This window comes from Colossoma macropomum, unplaced genomic scaffold, assembly GCF_904425465.1.
Source record: "Colossoma macropomum unplaced genomic scaffold, Colossoma_macropomum, whole genome shotgun sequence".
NCBI classification, from domain to species: Eukaryota; Metazoa; Chordata; class Actinopteri; order Characiformes; family Serrasalmidae; genus Colossoma; species Colossoma macropomum.
In genome coordinates, this window is record NW_023495254.1 from 10340 (window position 1) to 25556 (window position 15217).

At 36.1% G+C, this 15217-nt stretch overlaps 1 protein-coding gene across 1 annotated transcript; it reads right to left on the reverse strand.

Moving 5' to 3' along the window:
- Positions 1 to 5458: 5458 nt before the first annotated feature.
- Positions 5459 to 8375, reverse strand: LOC118801283 (immunoglobulin heavy variable 5-51). The gene is made up of 2 exons (XM_036561520.1): positions 8314 to 8375; positions 5459 to 5775 (listed from the first exon to the last, which is right to left on the reverse strand). Exons 1-2 carry the CDS (start codon positions 8357 to 8359, stop codon positions 5459 to 5461), a joined length of 363 nt encoding a protein of 120 aa, XP_036417413.1. The 5' UTR covers positions 8360 to 8375.
- Between the last annotated feature and the right edge of the window lie 6842 nt (positions 8376 to 15217).

Sequence of the window (15217 nt, forward strand, 5' to 3'; positions counted from 1 at the left end):
AGATGTGTCCCGGCTTACAGCCTGGTCAAATTTCACTACCGCAGTGGGAGTTGTCCAGGCTCATGGTCTAGTCAATCTCTGCTGTCATGGTGAGAGGTATCCAGGCTTGAAGCCTAGTCACAGTGTGCTACCTTAATGAGAAATATCCCAGCTTGTGGCCTAGTTAACCTTGGATGTTGGGGTGCGAAGTCCTCATGTCACGGCCAGCACTGAGGTGACAAGTCTTCCAGCTCATGGCCTAGTCACACTCCACTGCAGGCAGAAGTATCCCGGCACACAATCAGTCAAACCTGACTCTGAAAAGTGTCTTCTGAAAATTTAGTTGGGTAAATTGTTGTTGTTGTCACTTTAAATGTAACCATGATGTTAGTCTGATAAACTAATGACAGTGCTGGATCCCAACACAATGCAGCATGTAAAGGTTTTAACACTGTTCATCCTGTACTTCATTTATTGTCCTCTGCTGTCCCCTGTGTTTGTTATACCAAACCTTCTTCAGCATCTGCTGAAACTCAAACCCTGAAAAACATCCACTCTTGAAAATAATCATCGAACAGCAGCTCCATGTTTTTGTACAGTGTTTCCACAGATATTTATCACTGTGTCTTTTGCACAGTAATACACAGCTGAGTCCTCTACTGTCACACCAGACAGTTTCAGAGACACCATGCTCTTGGAATCGTCTCTGGTGATTTCAGTTCTGCCTTGAAAAGATTTTGAGTAGTCATTGCTACTTCCATCATAATAAATGCATCCCATCCACTCCAGCGGTTTTCCAGCCTGTTGTCTGATCCAGTGCATGCTACAACAACCGAAGCTAAATCCAGATCCTCTACAGGAGAGACTCAGAGTTTCTCCAGGTTTTAGCTGAACTGCAGTTTGTAATGATTCCATACTTTGACATTTCACACCTGTTGAGACAAGTAATATATTTTTACCTACAAATTACATAATAATAATTATATGACTAAGAGATACAATCAATCAGGAACTCACTGCTGAAGCTGAGTAGTATCAGTAATAAGGAGAGTGTGTTCTTCATGGTGAGTGTTGATGAGACTCTACTGCTCCACTCAGCTCAGCAGCACATAAGTACTGGATGGAGCCACAACACACTGGATTTGCATCATGATGTCATTGGTGGAAATAAAATCTCAGTCATGGTGTTGTGATGGACGATCGCTACAACATAAAGAGGTCAAACCACTGTGAAACACTGAATTCCAGCATTAGTCGACAAATCTATCTGTCCAAATGTTTGTAGACACAAGCGCTTCTTCTGAAATGAAGGGCATTAATAGGATGTTTTTCTCTCTTTGCTGCAGTAAAAGCCTCCACCAAGAGTGCCTAGTGAGGTCAGGTACTGACGTTGGATGGTCTTGCCTGACTCTAAAACTAATATGTTAACCAATTTCACCAGATTGGTTTAATGCTCAGTTCTAAAGAAACGTGCTGAGTCAGAATAGTTCACAGTGGTGGTGATAGGAACCAGACGTCTATAGAGTTTGATGCCTCTAAAAGCTCCTTCACAGAAAGCAGTTACATGAAATAGAAATGATATGATGCTTCATGCCAGAAACATTCTTTTACGGTAGTTTTAAGATAATGTTTTGGCTTAAAACATATTTTAAAAAGTCGTTCACTGCAGAGAGGCACATGCAGGGTGTTGCGAGGTAAAAAGTTCCCAAAGAAAAAAAAATTGGATTTACCACCATTTTGCCATCATTATCATTACATATAAAAACTTAGAAGATGTGAAATGAAAACTGAGTCTGTAAGCAGCTCTACAATGAAACATTTCACATCAAATCACTCTGAATGACTTCCTTTACATCCCAATTATGATGAAAATGTCTACATCGGTTCAATTTCTGTTAACAGTAGCTGAATTAATTTATTAGATGGTCTGTCTGGATACTTTTGGAACAGTGACATCCATTCAAGCCGCTTAAAAAGAGACAGAAGAGAATATTATACTGGAATTTTGTCAGAAATGATCCACAAACAATTTGTATTGGCTTGATTTTCGTTTTTGTCTCCATTTTCTTTTACATTTTACAAATCCTGACACTTTTTAGTCATTTTATCCATGTTTACCTAGTTACTTCACTCCACTGCTGCCTCTGTTGTTTTTAAAATGGTGTTGTTCGTGTCTCTTGTCCACAGCTTGGCTCTATGCGTGAACGTTCTGGTGTGTTTGTCTCGTTATTTAGGATTTTGTCTGCTATGTATCTCTGATAATGTACTGGGTCTGTGGAGGATGTGTGTAGTTCACATTTGCACTTCATTTGTTGTACTCCAGCGCCCCCTGCAGTTCTTCTTACTCTTCTTTACATTTAAACTGTTCCCTCATCTACACTTTGCATTGTCTCACACAGTAGAAATACAGAAAGTCATTGTAGAATGGATGTTAAGGCATAATATTTTTTTCACTTGTCACTTTATGCATTATTTCTCTCTGGCAGATTCATGGACAGTTTTTAGTTTCCCCTTAGCACTTTATGTTCATGGTTATACGATTGTATGTAGATACATTTTCACTGCACATGTGTACATTTACTTATGCATATCTATTAATAATTGTATAGTTGTATCAATTGCATCAATTGTATACTGCACTGCGGCTAGTTTGGTTGTTTTGGGGGCCTTTTTGAGGCCTTAAAAGACCAGCAAGCAATGTGTGCCTGGAAACAAAAGTTCTTACTCATCATAGTAGCATTTAAAAAGGGCAGATTTTTAATGTTACATGTGAATAGTAATGTAATGAAGTATGAACTCCTCTGCGTCTGATATATAAAACTTTCATATGATGTGGAGCTTCTACATCAACATGAGAACAAATACACTATGATGAGGAAAGTGAAGCCTTAGTTAAACAGTGCTGTGAGTATAAAATGAAAGTCAGGATGTTTTTATGCCTAAAACTGGGATTATTTAGCAACCAGCAAGCTAAAAAAAACAGCTGCATGTTTTGTACAGTGTTTCCACAGATATTTTTCACTGTGTGTCTCTTGCACAGTAATACACAGCTGAGTCCTCTACTGTCACACCAGACAGTTTCAGATACAACATGCTGTTGGAATTGTCTCTGGTGATCTCAGTTCTGCCTTGAAAAGATTTTGCATAGTAACTGCCACTTGCATCATTATAAATAAATCCCATCCACTCCAGCGGTTTTCCAGCCTGTTGTCTGATCCAGTGCATGTTGTAGCCGCTAAAAGTAAATCCAGATCCTCTACAGGAGAGACTCAGAGTTTCTCCAGGTTTTAGCTGAAGTGCAGTTTGTAACGATTCCATACTTTCACATTTCACACGTGCTGAAACAAATACAGCAAATTGGTTAAATATTTTCATATTAATAATGTATTAATGCTGCGACACAGAGACACAGTTTATCAGTCAGGAACTCACTGCTGAAGCTGAGTAGTATCAGTAGTAAGGAGAGTGTGTTCTTCATGGTGAGTGTTGATGAGACTCTACTGCTCCACTCAGCTCAGCAGCACATAAGTACTGGATGGAGCCACAACACACTGGTTTTGCATCTTGATGTCATGGATGGAAATAAAATGGCAGTCATGGTGTTGTGATGGACGATCACTACAACATAACAACCTGTCCAAATGTTTGTAGACACCAGTGTTTCTTCTGAAATGAAGGGCATTAATAGGAAGTGTGTCCATTTTTGCTGCAGTAAAAGCCTCTACTAGGATATGATTTCATTCAGCCACAAAAGCATTAGTGAGGTCAGGTACTGATGTTGGATAGTCAGTTCTGGATCAGTCCAACTCATCCCAAAGGTACTGGATGGACCTCCATTTTACCATCATTAACATTACATATAAAAACTTAGAAGATGTGAAATGAAAACTGAGTCTGTAAGCAGCTCTTCAATGAAACATTTCACACCAAACCACTCTGACTTTCTTTACATCCCAATTATGGAGAAAATCTGACTATCGGTGAAAAGTCTGTTTAAAGTAGCTGAATTAGTTTATTAGATGGTCTGTCTGGATACTTTTGGAACAGTGACATACATTCAAGCCACTTAAAATGAGCTAGAAGAGAATATTATACTGGAAGTTTGTCAGAAATGATCCACAAACAATTTGGATTGGCTTGATTTTTGTTTCTGTCTCCCTTTTCTTTTACATTTTACGAATCCTGACACTTTTTATCCATGTTTACCTTGTTATTTCTCCTCTGCTGCCTCTGTTGTTTTTAAAATGGTGTTGTTTGTGTCTCTTGTCCACAGCTTGGCTCTATGCGTGAACGTTCTGGTGTGTTTGTCTCGTTATTTAGGATTTTGTCTGCTTTGTATCTCTGATAATGTTCTGGGTCTCTGGAGGATGTGTGTAGTTCACATTTGCACTTTGTTGCACTCCAGCACCCCCTGCAGTTCTTCTTACTCTTCTTTACATTTAAACTGTTCCCTCATCTACACTTTGCATTGTCTCACACAGTAGAAATACAGAAAGTCATTGTAGAATGGATGTTAAGGCATAATATTTTTTTCACTTGTCACTTTATGTGTTATTTCTCTCTGGCAGATTCATGGACAGTTTTAGTTCTTCCTTGGCACTTTATGTTCATGGTTATAGAATTTTATGTAGATACATTTTTACTGCACATGTGTACATATCTATAAATATGCATATATATTAATAATTGTATAATTGCTTCAATTGCATCAATTGTATACTACATTTTGGTTGTTTTAGAACTGAACAACATGCGAAATTTTGTTGGCAGAGCATGAAGCATTTGTGTTCTCGCACAAGTACGTTTCAGGCCTCAAACTACCAGCATGCAATATGTGCTTGGAAACAAAAGTTCTTATGCATCAAAGTAGCATTAAAAAAAGGGCCGATTTATATCATAACTGCTACTGTAATGACACTCTCACTGTGCACTTTACCCTGTAATATTTCTGCAACTCATAGTTATGTCTGTACTCATTGTGCTTTTAGACTACCTCATTCCGCTCAGTACCTGCTATCATGTAAATACAAAAAATCTGTCTCATATTAAATGTAAATATGCAAATAGATATAATTTTATTTCTACTTTCTTATACTTATGTCTATTTTTATTTCTATTTTTAATTTTCTGCATAGTATATGTAAGTTTATCTGTAATTATATGTCTTGCTACTGAAACACTCAATAAAGTTCTATCTGTCTATCTATCTATCTATCTATCTATCTGAATAGTAATATAATGACATATAAACTCCTCTGCGTCCAATTCATCTAACTTTCATATGATGTGGAGTTATTACATCAACATGAAAAAACATATGGTATTATGAGGAAAGTGAAGCCTTATTTAAACTATGCTGTATGAAACAAAAGTCAGGAAGTTTTTATGCCTAAAACTTATTTTAGGCATAGGATTATTTAACAACCGGTAAGCTGAAAAGCAGCTTCATGTTTTTGTACAGTGTTTTCACAGATATTTGTCACTGTGTGTCTCTTGCACAGTAATACACAGCTGAGTCCTCTACTGTCACACCAGACAGTTTCAGATACACCATGCTGTTGGAATTGTCTTTGGTGATTTCAGTTCTTCCTTCAAAAGGCTTTGAGTAGTCATTGTCACTTCCATCAGTATAAACATATCCCATCCACTCCAGCGGTTTTCCAGCCTGTTGTCTGATCCAGTTCATGCCGTAGTCTCCAAAGCTAAATCCAGATCCTCTACAAGAGAGACTCAGAGTTTCTCCAGGTTTTAGCTGAACTGCAGTTTGTAAAGATTCCATACTTTCACATTTCACACCTGTTGAAACAAGTCAAATATTTTCTTATTAATAATGTATTAATGCTGTGACACAGAGATATAGATTATCAATCAGGAACTCACTGCTGAAGCTGAGTGGTATCAGTAATAAGGAGAGTGTGTTCTTCATGGTGAGTGTTGATGAGACTCTACTGCTCCAATCAGCTCAGCAGCACATAAGTACTGGATGGACCCACAACACACTGGATTTGCATCATGATGTCATGAATCGAAACAAAATGTCAGTCATGGTGTTGTGATGGAGGGTCACTACAACATAAAGAGGTTAAACCACTGTGAAACACTGAATTCCAGCATTAGCTGACAAAACTATCTGTTAAAAGAGGAACATGCAGGTGTTGTGAGGCAGAATAGTTGCTAAAGAAAACTTTTTCTTAGATTTACCACTATTTTATGATTATTAGCATATAAAAAAACACATGCAGTTTCACTGGTGGTTTGGGATAGTAAATAAAATGGCTATATTTGTGTTGTAGACATGGCGACCCCTGGTCCCTGGTTCAGGTCAGCACTGTGAAGAAATCTTAATCTGTAAGTTTCTAAACCATTTACACATCAAGCCACTGTGAATTACATCTCAGTGATTCGTGTATGCAGAAATAAAAACATTGGAAAAATATTCCCCTTTAAAGTAGCTGAATTCATGGATACTTTTGGACAGATAATGTACTTCCAGTCCATTTCTAATGAGCTAGAAGAGAATGTCATTATGGAATTTTGTCAGAAATGCTTTGCAAACAGTTTGAATTGGCTTGGATTTCATTTTTGGCTCATTTTGCTTTGAAATCTTATAAATCCTGACCATTTGTTGTCTTTTTTATCCATGTTTTCCTTGTTATTTCACTCCACTGCTGCCTCTGTCGTTTTTAAAGTGGTGTCGTTTGTGTCTCTTGTCCACAGCTTGGCTCAATGTATGAAAGTTCTGCTGTGTTTGTTTTATTATGTAGGATTTGCTCTGCTTTGTATGTCTGATAATGATCTGGGTCTCTGGAGGATTTGTTATTGTCACATTTGCACTTCATTTGTTATACTTATTTAATTACATAAGTGTTGTACTTATTTAATGATCTAATAATTATGTATTAATAATTATGTGACAGAGATACAGTTTTTATTTTGTGGGCTGAGTGAGTAGTATAAACCACACAAGTGTAATATGTCTGTAAATGGCATATAAAATAGTTTATACCAATGTGTATGTAATATGTATTATGAACAAATTCTTAGCATTACTATTATTTTCTTTTTTTATTCTCATTATTGTTATTATAGATGACATTGATAATAGTTTGGCTATGTAATCCCAAATGGTGAGTTGATCGTACTGTTACCCCAAAGATGGAACTGATAAGAACAAAACTGTTGGTGAAATTTGCATACGCACATTTTACAATCCAATTAGATCGTATGCGTCTTTGATGAACAAGAGCCAGTGTGTTGAATTGATCTTAAAGACGGCCAGCTTAGGTAGGGTTTATATCAGTGTACAGAAAAAAGCTGTATTTCTAAAACTGTAGCTCAGTAAGCTACCAGTTAGTCTGTGTTAGTCTGTAGAAGTCAACTGGTAGAGAAGCTACTATTAAGGAAGCAGTTTACTTGCCAAAAAGTTTCACATCAATATAAGAAAAATATATATTAAGGAGTAAAATATACATCATACATCATCATCATCTAAACCGCTTATCCTTCTGGGTCGCGGGGGGGTGCTGGAGCCTATCCCAGCTGTCATTGGGCGGAAGGCAGGATACACCCTGGACAGGTCGCCAGTCCATCGCAGGGCAGACAGACAGACATACACATTCACACACTCACTCACACCTAGGGGCAATTCAGCATGTCCAATCAGCCTGACTGCATGTTTTTGGACTGTGGGAGGAAACCGGAGTACCCGGAGGAAACCCACGCAGACACGGGGAGAACATGCAAACTCCACACAGAAATGACCCTGGTCGCCCGGCCGGGGCTGGACATGCATACGGAGTAAAATATACGGAGTAAAATATACACTTACTAATTTATTTAAACTAAACTACACAAATGACAGGAGATTTTAATCTCTAAAACATGGGTGTTTTATAGTTTATCAAGTTGAAAAGCAGCTCCATGTTTTTGTACAGTGTTTGCACAGATATTTATCACTGTGTGTCTCTTGCACAGTAATACACAGCTGAGTCCTCTACTGTCACACCAGACAGTTTCAGAGACACCATGCTGCTAAAACCGTCTTTGATCATTTCTATTCTTCCTTGAAAAGACTTTGCATAGTTATTTCTACTTCCACTGTAATAAACATATCCCATCCACTCCAGCGGTTTTCCAGCCTGTTGTCTGATCCAGTGAAAGCCATAGTCTCCAAAGGTAAATCCAGATCCTCTACAGGAGAGACTCAGAGTTTCTCCAGGTTTTAGCTGAAGTGCAGTTTGTAATGATTTTAGACTTTGAAATAAGTAGAATATTTACTTATTAATAATGTATTATGCTGTGACACAGAGATACACTTATCATTCAGGAACTCACTGCTGAAGCTGAGTAGTATCAGTAATAAGGAGAGTGTGTTCTTCATGGTGAGTGTTGATGAGACTCTACTGCTCCACTCAGCTCAGCAGCACATAAGTACTGGATGGACCCACAATACAGTGGATTCACATCGTGATGTCATGGATGGAAATAAAATGTCAGTCATGGTGTTGTGATGGACAATCACTACAACATAAAATGGTTAAACCACCGTGAAACACTACATTCCAGCATTAGCAGGCAAAACTATCTGTTAAAAGAGGTATATGCAGGGTGTTGTGAGGCAAAATATTTGCCAAAGAAAACTTTTTTTTTAGATTTAGCATTATTTTATGATTATGAACATATAAAAACACATGTGTAGTTTCACTGATGGTTTATTTTATTAAATAAAATGGCTATATTTCTATATTTGTGTTGTAGACATGGTGACCCCTGGTCTCTGTTTCAGGTCAACACTGAAAAGAATCTTAATCTGTAAGTTTCTATACAATAAACCATTTAAACACCAACACTGTGAACTACATCTCAGCGATTACATTCCCAATCCCAAAGTACGTTCTGCACATGTGTGTTTGTTTATAACGTTCAACATGGCGAGAGACAAAATTTATGGGCTTTAAAAGATGGCAGTGGGACGTGTGTCCAGCTTATGTGTCTCAGAATACGACGTCTTCCTCTCGGCCTTCTTTAATAAGTACATATGAAGTATGTTTTCCTCAGTCTGACATCATTTTAAAGTATTTAAAAACACAAGTGCGCCAGTTTAAAAGGTACCAAACTGCTGCTCATCTCACTCTGACTGGACTCACGTGATGCTGGTTGACATGGTAACGTCCACACTAAGTGGTACTGAAGTGGTATGGAATACCTGTAGTGCGCATGTAAACGGAGATTTTCCATCAGGTTGAATAAAGTGCACATAAACATCTCAGTCTTAATCTATAATCAGACTGTATTTAATCAGACTGGCCAAAATCTTTGCATGTAAATGTAGCCAGCCCTTTAAAGTAGCTGAACTCATGGACACTTTTGGACAGATAATCTACTTCCAGTCCAGTTCTAATGAGCTCGAAGACAATGTAATAATGGAATTTTGTCAGAAATGATCCACAAACAATTTGGTCGGCTTGATTTTCATTTCATTTTGCTTTTAAATCTCATGAATCCTGACTGTTTCTGTTGTAATTTTATCCATGTTTACCTTGTCATTTCACTCCACTGCTGCCTCTGTTGTGTTTAACATGGTGTTGTTTGTGTCTCTTGTCCACAGCTTGGCTCTTCTTGTGAAAGTTCTGCTGTGTTTGTCTCATTATTTAGGATTTTGTCTGCTATGTATCTCTGATAATGTACTGGGTGTGTGGCAGATTTGTGTAGTTCACGTTGGCACTTCATTTGTTGTACTCCAGCGCCCCCTGCAGTTCTTCTTACTCTTCTTGGCCTTTAATCTTTTCCCTTTACTCAACTACACTTTGCATTTTCTCACACCGAGTAGAAGATTTTTGCCACTTTAAAAAAAAAATCACTTTCTACTTTATGTACGATTTTTCATGTGGCATTTTATGGTCCTGTCCTACATTGTCAGTGTACATGCATGAATGTATTCATAATTCTACATTTGTGTACTTCACAGTTGCTATTTTTGTTGTTTTTAGAACACATCATCACATAAAACCCTGTTTGTGGAGCTCAAAGTGTTTGCATTCAATGAGTATGTTTCAGGCCTTAAAATGCCCAGCATCAGCAAAGTGGTGGGTCCATAGGTAAAGAGTCCAACACAGAGCTGCCATTGTTGTCCATGCTTAACATCTAACTGAAACTGGTTTGTATTCAGTTTGTGACATATCTAGAACTTCCAGAATGTTCTAGAGTGGTATTCTTTCTCACAACATTGATCTCACCATTGGAAAACAGTTGATTCACTGTTAGTGGTTAATCTGACATGTTAGGCCTTCAGTTCAGCTCCTGAAGGCCTAACCAATGCATGAGCTCGCTTGGCTGTTTCTGCCAAGACACCACAGAGAAAACAGCCCTGACTGAACGAAGTCAGAATTCACAAGACAAATAAGAACTTTGATACATAACAAATATTATATAATAATAAGTAATAAAAGTGTATCTCACACATTACAGAAAATATAACTAATTTGTGGCAGAATTAGATTTTATACATGTCAGATAACGTTGTTTACTACTGTTAATAACTTCTTTACTTGTTTAAATTAGATTTCTGATATTGAGAAATTGTGGAAAATCCTTTTCATATAAAACACTGTCATTGTAGGATGAGTCAGTGGCTTGCAAAAATTTGGGCACCCATGATTAAAATAGGTTTTGTTAAATTTCTAAGTGGAAAAAAGTGAAGATATCCTCTACAGAGAACACACTTCTGCACACTTTAATGCACAATTACTGATAATTTACTGAATTTAATACAAAAACAAAAAATAAAACATAAATTGTGACCTGTGCACATTTTGGTTTTTTTTTCCAACATTTTAGACATTTCATTCCTGATTCCTGATGTTATTTTGTATTTTGTTTTATAGCACAGCTGCTTGTATTATTCTATAGTTTGATTAAAATTAGTAAAACAGTTGTGTGAAGATAAGCAAAACCCTTCAGTGTCTAAAGCTTTGAGTGGTTGTGGACTCAGAAGAGTGCCCTGTGGATCTCATGCTCTGCTTGTTCTGCTGTTACTGCATCTGTCAAGGCTTGAATTCTAATTCGGTTGGTCAGTCACTGTGTCTCAAGATCTGTTTCATATCATACTGACAGCGTTCTGCTGTGAACATCTGTTAAACTCCTGAGTTAGAACGCTTCTGCTTCCTGCAGCTGCTCTCAGAACGGTTTCTAGTATTTCTCTGACAAAAAAAACTTCATGTTAATAAATCTATAGAACTTAAAAGCAGAATCATAAGGCTTTAACTTCACATGAAGACACTGAAGTCATTCTATCTTTCTCACCCTCACAATTTATAGGCTTCCTTCATTTATTTTTAATTAAGCTTTAAATTATAATATTAGCTCATTGCATTATTGTAATGTTTTGTTTGCTTGATTTGTTTTGCAGGTTTTGCCCAACATAATGATTTTCTATGTGCTCTATAAATAAATATGACTTGACTAATCAGATCAGACAAAATGTGAATAATTCTCAAATCATAAAATATGTTTATTTTCTTATTAAATCATATTTATTGTAAATTTCATTATATAAATATATTTTTTATTTTTATATAAAGACACCTCTTCTTATCTATTTTTCTAACATTAATGAAGATGTGTGTGTGTATATATATATATATGTGTGTGTATATATATTCACACATATATATATATATATATATATATACATATACATATATATGTGTATATATGTGTATGCATATATATTATATATATATTATATATATATATATATATATGTTGCAGTAATGCTATTTTATCAAATTCATTGCACTAGAATAAAGACTTTTTAATAATCTTTTGTTTGTTTGAACTGTTTTGCAGTTTTTCTACAACACTTGTTGATTTTAAACATGCTCTATAGATAAATATCACTTGACTTATAATGCATATTACAAAATTTGAATAATAATCAAATGATAAAATGATCAATTATTGTAAATTCTATAATACAAATGAATTTTTAAGCTTAATATGAAGAAGTTGATTTAGCTCCATGTTATAAATGTATCTAAACTTCATAAAAGGATTTATTCGCTTTATGCTTTTCAATAATGTAATTCTAACTGCGTTGTTAAATTATTACATTGCAATAGAACACATGATTAATTTGAGTAATATTTAAAATGTGTCAATATTGCATTACATACTTCATTTTATTTTTGTCACAGATATGAAGATGACTTCTGATCTCAGTGGTATAATGAGGTATGATGATGATAGTTTTACTGTGACCAGAAACAGAAAACACAGGTGAAGTGTGACGCGCTTAAAGAACAGATGCATCCTGTTTCTGAGAAGTTCATTAACCATGACCAAGCTTTCAGTAATATACATATATAATACACCAGTGAAGTATCATTATGATTATTAGTAGTAGTAGTAGTTTTTATTATTATTTTTATTATTATTAATTAGTAATGAGTCAATGAGTCTTACAATTTGTTCATGTAATACATTAACCTGTATTACAACCAACTGTAATAAACATGCAATAAACTTGATTTACTGTGCAAAACTTAGAGACCCTTCATTTACTGAATTCACAGTCAAAAAGTCATTCAGTACAATTTATTCATTTTTCATATATTTATGTCATATATTGCCATATATAACAACTGGATATATGATCAGTTATTCACTATTTAGTGTGTCCACCCTTTATCTTTATCACAGTTTCCATTTTCAGGAGACTTGCTTTTTTGTTTTTTGAAGAAATCTGCAGGGATATGTTTCCACATCTCCAAAGTTCAGTCTTAGACACTTTCTGCACTGTGTAATTCCAAAAACATTCACTGTGTAGTTACTACTACACTGCCTGATGTCTACCACACTGTTTTATGATAGATTAGACACAGTTTTTGGACCAAAATATACATTTTTAAAATCCACTTCTGGTGGAACGGTACAGTGAGGGTATTGTAAGGCAAAGTAGTCTTTAATAAAATTATTCTTTTTTTTTGATTCACCAGTGTTTCATTATTATGAAATTTACATATAAAAACTCAGAGAATGTGTAGGTTCACTGCTTCTGATGTTCCCCCAAGTTGTCCATTTTCTCCTTGGTGTAAGTCTGACCGGTTCATACATCGTCATCTTAGCTGAGTCCGGCACACAGCATCCACGCTCAGGCTGACTTTTCATGTTAGGTGGGTTGTTGGCCTGTTAGCATGTTATCTAATGGTCAGTCTACTGCAGCCCTGTTTCCAAAAAAGTTAGGATGCTGTGGAAAATGTAAATAAAAACAGAAAGCAATGATGTGCAAATCATTTAAACTCCATATTCAATTGAAAATATTACAAAGACAACATATCAAATTATGAAAGTGAGAAATTTTATTGTTTTTTTGAAAAATATAGGCCGTCAGGCAGCACTGCATTAAGAACAGACATGATTCTGTAGTGGAAATCACTGCATGGGCTCAGGAACACTTCTGAAAACCACTGTCTGTGAACATAGTTTATCACTGCACCACAAATGCGAGTTAAAACTCTACCATGCAAAGAAGAAACCATATATAAACAGGATACAGAAACGCTGCCGCCTTCTCTGGGCCCAAGCTCATTTAAGATGGACTAAGGTGAAGCAGAGAAGAGTCCAGTGGTCCGACAAATCAAATTTTTAAACTCTTTTTAGAAATCATGAATGCCGTGTCCTTCAGGCTAAAGAGGAGAGGGATCATCCGGCTTGTCATCCACGCACAGTTCAAAAGCTAACATCCGTGATGGTATAGGGGTGCACTAATGCACATGGCATGAGTGACTTGGACATCTGTGCAGGCACCATTAATGCTGAACAATATATATATAGGTTTTGAAGCAACATATGCTGCCATTTGTCTTTTTCAGGGAAGGCCTTGATTATTTCAGCAAGACATTGCCAAACCACTTTCTGCACATATAACAACAGCATGGATCCATAGTAAAAGCGTAGAAGTGTTAAACTGGCCTGCCTGCAGTCCAGACCTGTCACCCACTGAAAACATTTGCTGCATTATGAAAGAAAAAATACAATAAGAGAAACAAACTTTTGATCAGCTGAAATCCTATATCAAGCAAGAATGGGAAAACATTTCTCTTTGTAAACTACAGCAGTGTCTCCTCAGTTCCCATACGCTTACAGAGTGTTGTTAAAAGAAGTGGTGATGCAACATAGTAGTAAACATTCTTCCTCTTCATTCTTTCCATAATGGGAATTTAGAGTTATCATTAATTAAATGAAGTTGAGGGTCCATGGGGAAGAATGTCTCGGTCAGAGAAGAGATTGAATTAACAACCTCCTTCCAAAAATGAATATTTTTTTTTTACTTAAAACTTTACTTAACTTTACTTTACTTTTACTTAACTTTTCCTTTAAAAGAAATTTTAAAAAATACAAAAATGTAAGTTTTATTTTCACAAGTGTAAATTTAGGGGTTAAGGTTTGGGATTTTATATATGCTTAGCTTATTACCATCTCAATTAATGCTTTGGGTATAAATAGATCAGAACGTGATCCTTGTAAATATCTAAGGTTGGCAGTTTAAACTAATTCATTAGAGTGGCCCGTAAAGGGTTATATTGTCAGCTGCAAATGTTTGGGTGACACTGATGAAAGGAAGTGTTTTGTTGATTTTCTAACTGAAGATAAGTTAACAGATCCTCTACAGAGAGCACACGTCTGCACAGGTTAGCTGAGTTCAGTATACTGGAAAAAATAAAGCATTCAATATTTAAAATATATTTTTTGTTTCTTTGTTTGTTTTATTTTTTTCCCAATATGTTTTGTCCAGCAAATAAACACTAATTATGCATTCAAATGTGCAGAAGTGTGTTCTGTGTAGAGGAGGTGTTCATTTACTTTTATTTAGAAAATGAACAAAGCATGAAATTCAGCCAGGGCCATCTCACATCGTGCACATATGTAGATAAAGAACATCTTACAAAAAAATGACAGGAACCTGTAAGCGAGGTAATGAGATAGTGAACCATGGGGGTAATTAACAGGACTTACTCACTTAATCAAAACAGTTCCAGCTAAAATATCTGCCTATAAATGAACTAATACAAAAATTCTCTTAATACAATGTGAATGACCGTCAGGTACGTTGTGATGAAGAGACAATCAGCAGGTGCTCTGTGCAAATGAGTTTCTGGCTATCTGAAAACAGAGATTTCAGTCTGAACGCAGACAGTCTCGGGTGAAGTCCCTGCTCACACCGTCCCATCTAATCTTA

Coding starts and splice junctions, on each gene's coding strand:
- LOC118801283 (XM_036561520.1), bottom strand. CDS start 8,359: ATGAAGAACACACTCTCCTTATTACTGATACTACTCAGCTTCAGCA. Junction 5,776..8,313: donor GATACTACTCAGCTTCAGCA/GTGAGTTCCTGA, acceptor TTGTTTCAACAG/GTGTGAAATGTGAAAGTATG.